This window comes from Callospermophilus lateralis, chromosome 6 (genome assembly GCF_048772815.1).
Source record: "Callospermophilus lateralis isolate mCalLat2 chromosome 6, mCalLat2.hap1, whole genome shotgun sequence".
Classification (NCBI taxonomy): Eukaryota; Metazoa; Chordata; class Mammalia; order Rodentia; family Sciuridae; genus Callospermophilus; species Callospermophilus lateralis.
Genome location: NC_135310.1, coordinates 35,310,145 through 35,322,882, shown reverse-complemented (window position 1 = coordinate 35,322,882; position 12,738 = coordinate 35,310,145). Strand labels below are relative to the sequence as shown.

The 12,738-nt window shown below is 35.0% G+C and overlaps 1 protein-coding gene and 1 pseudogene across 17 annotated transcripts in view; one reads left to right on the top strand and one right to left on the bottom strand.

The window, feature by feature from the left end:
• The window catches only part of Epb41l2 (erythrocyte membrane protein band 4.1 like 2), a 192,064-nt gene that overhangs the window by 15,329 nt on the left and 163,997 nt on the right, over nt 1-12,738 (bottom strand). For all 17 annotated transcript variants that reach the window (XM_076858249.2, XM_076858248.2, XM_076858245.2 and 14 more), the window contains 4 exons: nt 11,537-11,659; nt 9,592-9,690; nt 7,929-8,009; nt 3,046-3,154 (listed from right to left, as the gene is read on the bottom strand). In XM_076858249.2, the coding sequence (XP_076714364.2) occupies nt 3,047-3,154; nt 7,929-8,009; nt 9,592-9,690; nt 11,537-11,659 (411 nt within the window). In that variant the 3' untranslated portion in view covers nt 3,046. The remainder of the gene's footprint in view (nt 1-3,045; nt 3,155-7,928; nt 8,010-9,591; nt 9,691-11,536; nt 11,660-12,738) is intronic.
• Nucleotides 4,994-5,896, top strand: LOC143401672 (transcription initiation factor TFIID subunit 9-like; annotated as a pseudogene).

Here is a 12,738-nt window from a genome sequence, read left to right as displayed (position 1 = left end):
ATAAAGTTACTAGATATAAGATCAATATAAAAAGATCAATTTTCTCTTTCTACTAGCAATAGTTAGAAAAAAATTTGTGACTGAAACTGGTTAGAAAACTATATACTTTAATTGTGAGATATTAAAAAAGACATAAGTGGAGAGAGTCATTTTATGTTCATAGAAAAGAAATATAACTGCAACTTCATCTATTCTAGAGTAGACGAAATTGCAGTTAAAATACCACAGGGCTGAACCTCAGTGGTAAAACATATGAGAGGCCCTGGGTTTGATCCTCAGCATTGCAAACAAAACATAGGACTGACAGACATGGTGGTGTATGCCTGTAATCCCAGCAGCTAGGGAGGCTGAGTCAGGATTGTGAGTTCAAAGCCAGCCTCAGCAGGGCAAGGTGCTAAGCAACTCAGCGAGACCCTGTCTCTAAATAAAATACAAAATAGGGCTGGGGATGTGACTCAGTGGTCTAGTGCTCCTGAGTTCAATCCCCAGTACCAAAAAACAACAACAACAACAAAAAATAGGACTTAACCTTAGAATCTAACAATCTGATTTTGAAATTTATATGAAAAGAAAGAACCAAAAATGAAGAAAAAGAACAAAGGTAGGGGACACACACTGTCAGGTATCAAGACCCATTATGTAATTCCAGAGTAATTAAGACATTATGGCACTGGTACAGAGACAAATAAATAGACCAATGGAAATAGAGTGCCAGAATCACACCCTCACATAAAGGACTTGAGATATGACAATGCAGATTACAAGGGGAAAGGATGGACTTTTCAATAAGCAGTGCTGGAATAGTGCCTACTTATTCCACAAATAGATCACTGTTTTGATATACAAAAAACAAAAAATAATTTCAGATGAATTATCAATATATGAAAATGTTAAAAATTTCTAGACGGAAAATATTTTTGATACTTCGGAGTATAAAAATAATATGGTTCATAGGGCTGGGGATATAGTTCAGTGGTAGGCACTTGCCTAATATGCACGAGGACCTGAACTCAATCCCTAGTATCATGAGGGGAAAGGGGTGGGGGACATAATTCAAAAAAGGAAAATTTGATAAATTCCAACTGTAATAACTATGTCTAACTATAATGATAATGAAAGACACCATCACAAACCTGAAGATATTTGTAACACATGAAATTGGAAAAGAATATCTAAAATCTGTCAAGAATCAAACGAAAAAAAGATAAAGCAGTACAAAGAGGTGAATAAGGATTTCACAGAAATGTTTTAAATTTCCTGGTTGTGTTGTCATAGAAAAAATATGAATGGCCAATAACCATTGGAAAAGATATTAACATGGAAAATGAAAGTCATCATCACAGTTATATATCATTTCATATTCTCCAGACTGGCAAAAATTAAAACTCAAGGGGAAGCTGTGAAATGGCAGAAGCCCTCACTCCCTTGTCTTTCAGTGCAAGATGAAAAATGTGTACTTTATGACCCAGCCATTCTTGTGGGGTTCTGTGGGTTACCCACCTATTAACTGATAAATGTATAGATTTTTTTAAATGTACAGATTTTTTTAAATAATCTTACTATGCTGTGTGATAAAACCTGCATTTCAAAACTCTAATAGATAATTATGAACATTTACTCACTGCATTGAGAATTTCTTAGATCTCATATGGAAGCAGGAAAACATACTAACTAATCCCCTATTACTGGCTATCTAGATTGTTGAAGATCCCCCGCAACCTACCCCTGAGACTAGGAATTGAACCCAGGGGAGATTTACAACTGAGCTATATCCCCACCCCTTTTATTTTTCATTTTAAGAAGGGTCTAAGTTGCCCATGCTGGCCTCAAACTTGCAATCCACCTGCCTCAGCTTCCCAAATTGCTGGGATTATAGGCATGTACCACACCTAGCTAGATTATTGACAATCCTTTGCTATATATATATAAATGTGATAAATGCATTTGTTGGAAAACTTTGTAAACACCTCATTTAAGATAAATCCTTAAAACTAGTTTAAAGATGGGTATGCTTAATACAAATATTTTAAGTTATGTTTTGCCAAGCTGTCCTACAGAAAATACTATTAACTTATACAACAACATGTACTTTCCTCCTACCACCTTCCCAACACTGGATAAAAACATAACTTTTGCCAAACGTGTACGTGAAAACTGGTTCACTGAATTTTTAATTTGTACTGATTTAAGCAATGGCAAGGCTAGACAGTTTGATTATTGTTCACTTAGTTTTTACATAGTTAACTTGCTTAATCCTCTGCCCATTTTTCTACTAAAGTGTTTAAATTTTCTTAACAAAGTTCTTAATATATTCAGGATATTAATCCTTTCTATTCCAGGCATGTTAAGCTTTATCATTTATCCTAAACTTGTTAGTTCAACTAAAGTTTTCAATTTTTACATAGTGAAAGCAATTTTTTTCTTTATGGTTCATTCTGATATATAATTATTAATGTCTAGAGAAGCTGAGGCAGGAGGATCACAAGTTCAAAGCCAACCTGGGCAACTTAGCAAGGCCCTATGCAACTTAGTTGAGACCCTGTCTTAAAATTAAAAAATTAAAATTAAAAATGGGCTGGGGCTCAGTGGTTGAGCATCTCTGGGTTTAATCCCCAGTACTACTACTAACACCACTACTACTACTACTACTACTACCACTACTACTACTACTAATAATAATAATAATAATTAGTAGTAGTAGTAGTAGTGGTAGTAGTAGTAGTAATAGGAGTAACAGCTCCTTTCCCAAAGGATCATTGTGAACATTAATTAATATAACATACACTAACACATTTAATAAATAGAGTAAAGCAACACATAAATATCAATTTTTGTAGCCGCTAACTAAATCATAGTTATTTACACTACATACCCACAGGCCACAGATTTTATAATTATAGGTACCTAAGCAGATACACTTGGGGATTAATAAGAATCTGAAAAAAATCACACACAGTATAGGAAGCAGATACAATAATACAAAACTACATTTCCCAGGATCACAACAGTCACAAGAAAGGCCACAAGCAAAGCAGGCTGTCTTACCTTATTCTTCCCCTTCCTCTGCCAGTTCTGTTTCTTTGTGCACTACCACTCTTGTGACTGACATGTCAGGGTGCTGCTCTTTGGCTTCCCTGATTGCCTGAGCCAATGCCTGCCAAGGTCAGAAGAGAAAACAGCCATGAATGGCTCCACCTCAGGATGATAAAACTCATGCATGTTCATCAACTGGAACTGCGGTACAAGCTAAAATAGTCTTATTTCTTTAAAAAAGCAGGAAGATTCAAACTGAGATCACTGTTCATTTTATATGAATATGCTTCTCATATTCTCAAACTTCCCATTCCTCTAGTCCACTTTGTAATGACAGGATGTGTAGGAGAAACATGTTATCTTTAACTCCCAGGCTTGTACTCACTAGGAGATTGAGAAAATGGCTCTTCTCTGAGCTTTTGTATTTTTACCAGTAACCTGAGAATAATGCTAAGGTTGTAAAGATTACTTTAAGGTTTGTTGTATGAATTTAAGAAATGATGTCAAGCAGCTAGAATAGTGCCTTATCTATACACTAAAGTGATAATTACTGGAAACTCCAAAGTATGGAACCAGACCTGTTTATCTTGGCCCTCTCAGACACCTATGAACTAAAATGTTCACTGAACTAAGATGCTGCAGGGAAAGTATCTATAAACTTAATCACATATAATTAGTTAAGCTACAGAACAGACAGACTAATTTTTAGATTATCAAGTGCAAGTCCCTCTTTTGTAGGTGAAAAATCTTAAGGCCTGAAGATTAATGGGTCTTTCTCAAGGCCATATAAAAATATGATAAATGCATTTGAAAGGAAAGAGAGGACTAGGAATGGCAGGGAAAGAGAGGACTGGGAATGCTGACTCCAGTGGTTGATGGTCTCTTCCTGAACTAGGCAGTGACAAAGCAGTTTCTTTATGCTTATCAGAAAGTAAAGTTCATTTAAAAAAAAAAAAAGTTGTGGCAATAGGGAAACATCTGTTTTTCGGAGGGGTAATACATTTTTCTTAATTATTGCTAGTATTAATGATAAAGAGGTTCTGGGAGAGAGTAAAAGAAAACAGAACACTACAGAATGACAAACTCTTGGAAATAATCCTGAAAGAAGAAAAGAAATTTTCCTAGGATAGAAAACAGCTTATCTCATAAAGAAAATATGCACTTGAAAAAAAGCAGTGCAAGTTTTCCTTCTGTTTTGCCATTTGCCTAAATAGCACTTCTGTTTGCATTGTTGTTCCTGTCAGCTGTGAGGTTACTTAGTAAAACCCTGTATTTCACTTCATTAAAAAATGGTAAAGCTACAAAACAAAATAGGGAGAAAGAAAAAACTGCCCCAATCGCTTTCAAATACGTTTGAAATCAAGTTTGTCATAATTCCTTTCATTTCATAATGTAAGCATAAGAATTTAAATACTATAAAACATATTATGACAACAATAAGGACCAAGAGACAACTAGCACATCGTACTGCCAAAATGAGAAGTTATTTTATTAGAAATAAACTCTGAAGAGCAACCACAGTTTAGTTCATCCCTCCCTGGTATGGATCTGAAAGTGTCCTGACAAAACCAGGTTTCCTAAAAACATGCCTCTCCAATTTGCGAACAAGACATTTGTTTCTCTGAGATGAAGACTTCTATCCATTAGTAAAATTCCTTTTAATGTAGACAAGGAACTCAAAAAGGTTCTAATGGTATTAAAATTAATACAAGATCAACATCAGTTTTCAACAGCGGAGCTTATTACTCATTTAAAAATAGCTTCATAGAACATACTGCCTGACCCAAAATGCAGACCACAGTTGTGCCTCTAGATCTGATCATGCAAAGGAAACATGTCATAAAGGCCAGGTACTCCAGGGATTAGAAACACTACATTAGGCAAAGAACTTGCATCAAGATCAGAAATGAAATACATTAATGTGGATAATTTAGCTCTAGAAGGTTGATCACCAGATATCATGAAGTCTGGCAAGATGTCTCCCAAGAATATGCTGAAAGATGCACAAATGATGGCACAAATCCTGAAGGATATGGGGATTACAGAAGATGAGCCAAAAGTTATAAATCAGATGTTGGAATTTGCCTTCCGGTAAGTGACCACAATTCTAGATAATGCTAAACTTTGTTCCAGATATGCTAAGAAAGCTACTGTTGATGTAGATGATGTGCAATTGGAAATCCAGTGTCAAGCTGACCAGTCTTTTATGTCTCCTCCCCCAAGAGATTTTTTTTATTAGATATTGCAAGGCAAAGAAATCAAATATCTTTGCCACTGGTTAAACTAAGGTCCTAAACTGCCTCCTGATAGATAGTACTTAATAGCTCCAAACTATAGGTTCAAGTCTTTACAAAAAAAAAAGAAAGAAAAAGAAACACAAAGCATATATTTCTGCAGGAAGAGTAACAGTTCCACAATTAAGTGTTACTAGCAGACCAAGTACTCCCATACGAGGCACACCAACCCCCAAAACCAGGTTTGTTTCAACTAAAGTAGAGACTCCAATGTCTCTAACAGGGCAGAGGTTTACAGTCCCCTGCTATAAAAGTCTCAAGACCCCGCAACATCAGCAGTTCAGAATGTTCTGATTGATCCACCATTAATTGGGTCCAAAAACACAGAATAAGATATTACCACTAACATGGTATCATCACAAAACACTACCAATGAATCATCAAATGCATTGAAAAGAAAACATGAAGCTGAAGCTGAAGCAGAAGAAGCAGAAGAAGAAGAAGATGACGACGATGACAACTATGATAATTTGGAATCTGATTTGATGCATGTAGCCTGTATACTTGGTCTTGAACCCATTGTTCTGAAATTGAAGAAACATGCTGGATATTTTCAAATTCTGTTTTAAGAAAACTTCAATAGTATTTAATGAGTAAATAATAATTACTATTCTTCCCAATTGAAATGTTGAATTTCCTTTAATAGGACCAGTAATGGTTATTATTGTGTGTATATATGTGACTGTATGACTAATATGATTCTGCAACCTGTACACTCAGAAAAATGAGAAATTATATCCCATATGATTCAAATGTATGATATATCAAAGTCATTGTACTGTCATGTATAATTAATTAAAACAAATAAAATTTTTTTTAAAAAAACTAAAGTTGTTCATTGATTTGATTATTGAAAATAAATAAATAAAAACAGCTCTATCATCTCAATTTAAGAAGAAAGAGAATCTATCATGAGCCTGTGGTGACAAATGTATGGGAAGAAACAATTTTACTCAAAGTTTATGCTTACCTTTAAACATAAAGTTAAGCCTCTACTCTCTTTATTTGGGTATTTGAACACTATTTTTGAAGCATGTATTATATCATTGCACAAAAGAGATGTGTGTCTTTGCAGCAACAGTTAAGGCTGTAGTATCACTGTGACTTAAGAGTTAGAAATGTATTATTTTGGTGCTTATGCCTCAGATTATTTATTTGCCTTTCTGAAGCAGTACCTGGATTGAAGTTTTCATGTAAAATAGTCAAAGGCGGGGGGGGGGGGGACATAAAATGAAACCTGAGAGTAAACTTGTGAAAAGTGGTATGCTAAAGTCTGAATAGACCTAGAGGTTCAGTGGAACAGAACAGACAATTGCTGGGAGGACATTCCGATTTGACTTTCCACCATGCCAACAAATGTGGGCTCTTGCCTAGCACACTATAGGAATTCAAGAACTGCTCACTGAGCAGGAGTTCTAAGGAAAAAGTTAAGAATCAGCTCTGCTACAATTTCACAGTGGGGAACTCATAACTATCCCAGTGAACAGCAGCAGTAAAACAAAACCCTCTATGGGAAGCTGGAGGCTTGGTTTCCTCTTTCCCAAGGTGGAGTAATAGTAGTCATCTCATAGGAACTTGTGCACTTCACTTAAAACCCAGAATTAAGATTTAACACTCAAGGAAATTTTTTAAATTATGACTTATGTAAATAAAATAATGCTTACAAAGTCCAAAAAAAATGAGGAGCCATTTTCTTTGTAGGCCTGAAAAACATCCATTTCTCTCTAGTCACATACAGAACCTTTCTCAAGCAAGAAATTCTTTCTCCAAAATTCTCTTTCCTGAGCTCAATGTTGTGTACAAAGTTAAATAACTATTATTTGCTCCTACAGCCCAGCTGAAATGGTCCACTGAACCATTCTTTTCTATTCTTCAAGTCATTGTAAAATAGCCTCCTTTTAAAATCACTCAGAAAACAAAATAAAATAAAACCATCAGTTATGACTGTAATCTAAAATTAAAGCTACTCATCAAATCTCCAATGGTTCCATTCATTGCTTACTTAAAGCCCTGTGTTCTGCCAATCTTAATACAGAATGGAAACATAATTCCTCTTAAAACTTTTCAGAATCACTATAAATTTTTACTTTGTATGAGATCTTAGGTTATTTTCCCCTCCTTCCTCCATTCCAATAGAAGTAATAAATAAGGAAAAACAACTAGTGGTAAATAATCCAACTTTTCTTATGCTACAAAAGACACTTAACCATTCCTTTAAAAATACACCAAAAGTGGCTTTTTTTCATTTTTCAGAAGTCATCGTCATTAAATTGACATTTTTAAAAAAATATTTGATGACTTATCTTTAAACCAGGCCCACATGAATACCTAATGGTTGCCCCAAATCCTTCAGATGACTTTGACTCTAAAGTACATGTAAAGCCAGTGGGAAATAAGTAGCCATTCACACTTTATGCCGACTCAGAGTTAGAAAAGCTAAAAGGATAGGTTATGTACAGGCTGCAAAGTAGAACTTAGGAATTGGACTTCATCTATGAAGTTCTGGGAGAAGATGTTTACCCAGGAATGTGAGAAAATGACAGACATAAACCTTAGCAAATAAGTAAAGTAGCTTTTAGAATTAGAACCTAAGGTCTTTACCTGGTCATGATCAATATCTGCATCTCCTGTGATCACAATGCGTTTCTCAATTCTTGTTTCAGATATTCCACCTTTTACAGTCTAAAAGTCATAAAAAGAAAAACAAAGAACAGCAATGAGTAAAGTATGTTTACATAGGCAGAGAAAAGAAAAAGGGAACCCACCTTGACCTTCTGTTCATCATAAAGCCATGCACAATGAATGATGGAAGACTGATGTTCTAGAAACTGACTTTTCTGTATTATTAAGTTCAATAGAGAAATCTATTGTTAAAGTTATAGCTTCCATAAGTATCCCTCAACTGAAAGCAACCCTACAATTAACTTATCAAGACTCAGGGCAGATTAAGATAGGCTAAATATCATTTAATCCAAGTAATTTGACTGAGATATTCTGTTATAATTTCCTGGTTTTCTTCATTCCCAACTGGCCAGTTTTTAAAAGGGAGAATAGAAAGAAGAAATAACTGGTATTTGTAAAATTAAGAATAATTTTAACAATTCTGGTATCAGTTTTAGATTCAGGAAACTGTTTGATATTATAGTTTTCATTGCTTGGTTCTAATCATACAAATTCATTTAGTAATTCTGTTCATTTGATTTAGTGCAATACAAAATAGGACTCGGATTTGGCTTAAGACAGGGAAGACATTGAGATTTTCATTAAATATGTGATCTGATCTCAGTTATGCATGTGACTGACCATAGGGACATGGAGCATGGCTATGCAAAGGTAAGGTGAGACCTGGAGGAAGGAGACCCTGGGTAAACTGCTCACAGTTACTGACTTGAGTGTAACCTGAGAGCACTGGGATGGACTGAAGCAGGCCTAGGAGGTCAACTGCCTGTGACCTTCTAAATAGAGACAATGGGAAAATACCACATGGTTCTGAAAAAACACATCCATCCTTGCCAACTCTAACAAAGTCACAAGTGATGGCTTTTTACTGTAAGACTTACCACTAACATTAGTAACTTGATATGCTTTAAAATAAGCACTGGTGGCATAATTTATGTGGCATTTTTTAGTATACACATCTGTTTCTTTGTGTGTTTTTATTTTGATTTTTTTCTTCATTATCGATGAATTGAAGAACACGGGGGAGGGGGAGGGGCACAAGGGACACATTTAAAACCTTTAAAAATTAATCAAATATGAAAAGTAGAAGTGAAAGGAAATACTACAAAATAAGATTTAAGATATAAATCTGATTACCTAGAAGCTCCTAAAAATAATTCTGATTTTCTCTACATCTGAAGGGGGCCTCGGTATTTATGCTGGCAAGCCAGGGACCACCTGGTAATTTGCTGTTAAAACACTTGGAGAATGATCTGGAAGAATGCCCTCCAAACTGACATACTAACATCTTAAAGAAATAAGGGAAGTTTTACAGCTTATCAAATGATCTCTGCTCTTGTAGCCATCTTAACTATAGCTATTCATAAGATATTTTTACCCCCTTGTACTTTAAAAAATTGGAATTTGGTTTAAATACATGTCAATGGAGGCTAATTTCTCAGTTAATTTAAATCAAGGCATTTTTTATTCCACTGGCACTGTCTGTGTATTACTTGGAGGTGAGTATAGGAACAAAGAAACGATTCAGAAAAGATCCTGTTTGCAATGTACCATCCTCTCCCTAGATTCCCCTGGACTGCTTTACCTTGGTGATGTGTGTGGTTGTCGTTGTCGACACGGACTCAGATGTGATGGTTTGTGCAGTCAATAACGTGCCCGAATCACCACCAGCCCCGCCATCAATCTTTGGATAGTTGAGGGAAAAATACAAAGTAATGCTTAACTTCCATCATGTTGTCAGAGAACCCCTCCCCATTGAATATGCATCTTCTAAAAATCTATATGGTCTGCAGAAGATGCTATCCGCCTATCCTTTGCGTGTCTGTAGTGGTAATTTATGGTCCAGGAGAGTGGTTGGCATTTAAAACAGAGGAGAGGCAAAGGCTAAGTGCAAATGGAGCAGCAAACCCTGTGGGTAGAAAGCAGAGGAAGAACAGAAGTAGAAGGTGGGAGGGAAAGCTACAAAGGACTCAAGAAAATTTGTATGAGGAACATTTGCAGAAGCTAGAAAAGAAAACTGGAGAGGCAGGCAGGGAATTTCCACAGTGACCAGAAGTGCTGAGTTTGTTATTGTCTTTTAAGCACAGGTGGGTAAAAATAGATAAACATTTTCTCAGATTACTAAGCAACAGAGCCCAAGAGACACTGAGCCTCAGTGATTTGGTTATCTGCTTATCTCTAGATTTTTTTTTTTTTAACTACACAGTTGCTATAATAGTTTGTGTGCTGAGAGTATACATATTGGTACATATTTCAATATTGCATGTCTGCATTCTCTCTCTACATATATAACATATATAAATTCCATGCATATATTAAAATAGGTTTTATTTTAATTTGCTTGATACTGGAAGAGGTAGAAAGTTCTAGAATTTACCAGAGCAAAGAAATTAAGAGCCTAACATTTTAAGTTATATCAAACATATCTGCCTTCTGTTTTCTGACATAGAAGTGACATATCTGACACAAGAAATAACTGGAAAATCTAAAGCCTTTCTGACTAAGGTAAGAGGAAATTTCTCTCAAATATGCACTGAGCACCTGTATTTCTTTATGAGGTACTTACCGCAGTAAAGACACATGAGTAATGCTCCCAACACACATACACATAAGAAACCTGTTTGTGCTCATATGGAATCTATGCACACATGGATAAGTAATTTTAGAAAATGTTCCACTCATGAAGACATTAAACCTTTTCGGTGGTGCTGGGTACTGAACTTATGGACTTTTGCATGTTAGGCAAGTTCTCTACCACTGAGCTACATTCCCAGAATAAATATTTGGAGAGGGCAATAACCTGCCATGCTCCACCTGGCACAATCCCACCTAGAAGGTCAAACTTTCCAGTAGAGAAAATATTTATCATATATATTTTAAAACAGTTCATTTTGAAATGATGAACACTTTCCTTTTTTGTTATTCTTAAGGTTAGACATTATAATGCTTATTTAAAATCTTTACAGAAGAAGTCTAAATATCTAAAATCAAATACATAAATCTGATAATTATTTAGACACAGTATCACAGGTCATGTATGAATGACTACATATGTCTAAAAGAAAATAATCCAACATGAAGAAGGAGGGAGAGTATGTGTGTGCATATGTGTGTTACTTGTATGATAGTGAGTTGACTGGATCTGTTTTTATGGAATTTAGAGCAAAGAAAAAAGCCCATCTGCTATTAAACCACAAAATATATCAGATTCAGTAAATTTCACAAGACAATCTATTTTCCAAGTGTATACAAACATTTTTGGACACAAGCCAGAAATGCCTTACAATAAATAATACATATGAAATCCACACTGCTTATTCTAAATAAATATACTGGGTCGCCAATTTGATTGCAGCTCTCTGTCTCAATCTGAGAGCAATATAGCAATGTTGTTGGGGGAGCAGTTATAAAATGGAGATGTGAAAAGCTAAGTCAACGTCAGGAACATGTAAATGACAAGACACTGAAAACAGAAATAGACATACTAAGTAAAGAAGAACTCAAACAGTCCAAGTCTTGAGCTTTTGTACCTGTGGAGACTCATATGTGATGGTTTTGGTCTCAGTTTGGACAATAGGGACTTCCTTGGTGGAGATTTCTGTCCTTTGTGAGGCATCAGAAATTGTTACCATCTCTGTTTTTACCACTGGTGGCTGAGGTGGAAAAGGAAGGGAAAAATAAATTCTAGAGGTAATAAAGTAAAAGAACTTAAAGGAACCTTCAAAAACAAATTGTTTAAGAAACATCCAAACATACATTCATGCACAAAGGAAAAAAAAAAGTAAAATAACATAAAACAAACAAAAGATATGAAAGAAATCTTTCCTTCAAATATATCATATACACACATACACATATGTTGGTATATGTATATGTGTGCATATATAAAAAATAAGCTAATATGATAACTCCTTAAATCATGTTATTCTTCAAATTATGATGGCCCTTAACTACTACACTGATATACGTATATTCTTTACTTTGGAAAAGTAATGATAATATTGAAAAAAGTTTGAAAATGACTCAAAGTGAAATAAACTTGATTGCTACAGCAATTTAAAGCATCACAGGGTTTATGTGAAGTCTTATTGTTTTTAATTAGCATGCCAGCTAGGTAGACAAAGATGTGCTCTTCTCCCCCAAAAGACACCATTTTCAGAAAGGATATCTTCAAGAGTGATTATTTCATTTGTTATAGCCTAAAATTTGCAGTGTTCCTTCTATATTACATGTTAAAATGTTATGTCTAAAATTTCTCTATTAATGTTATAGTAACACTTTAAACAATTTCAAACATGAAAGTAGAGGTTCAACGGTCTTTTAACAGTGTACTCTGTTGAGCATGTATATACAGTACAATGTCAGGCTATGATACTACTACTAAAATACTACAGTACTTTCTCTGAGAGAAAATTCCCAACAGGTATAATTATTTAAAGAGGAACAACCATATATTAAATGCAGAAAATAATCAAAGACTCTTAAAACATCTTCTCTGATGAGAAAAACAAGGTTTAAAAGTGACATAGTAAAAATCCATTTAATCATTTCAAAACAGTCACTTCAAGATTTTCTACCCATCAGAGTGAATATGAATAAACACCTATACTGTGGGCATTTTAGAATTGAGAAGCATTTCCATGGAAGTAAACCCGCCCTCAGCCTAACTCATTGCATCTAATGACCAAGAGTTAATCGAAGTGGACTTTGGAAAGTTTTCTTTCTTAAAGAG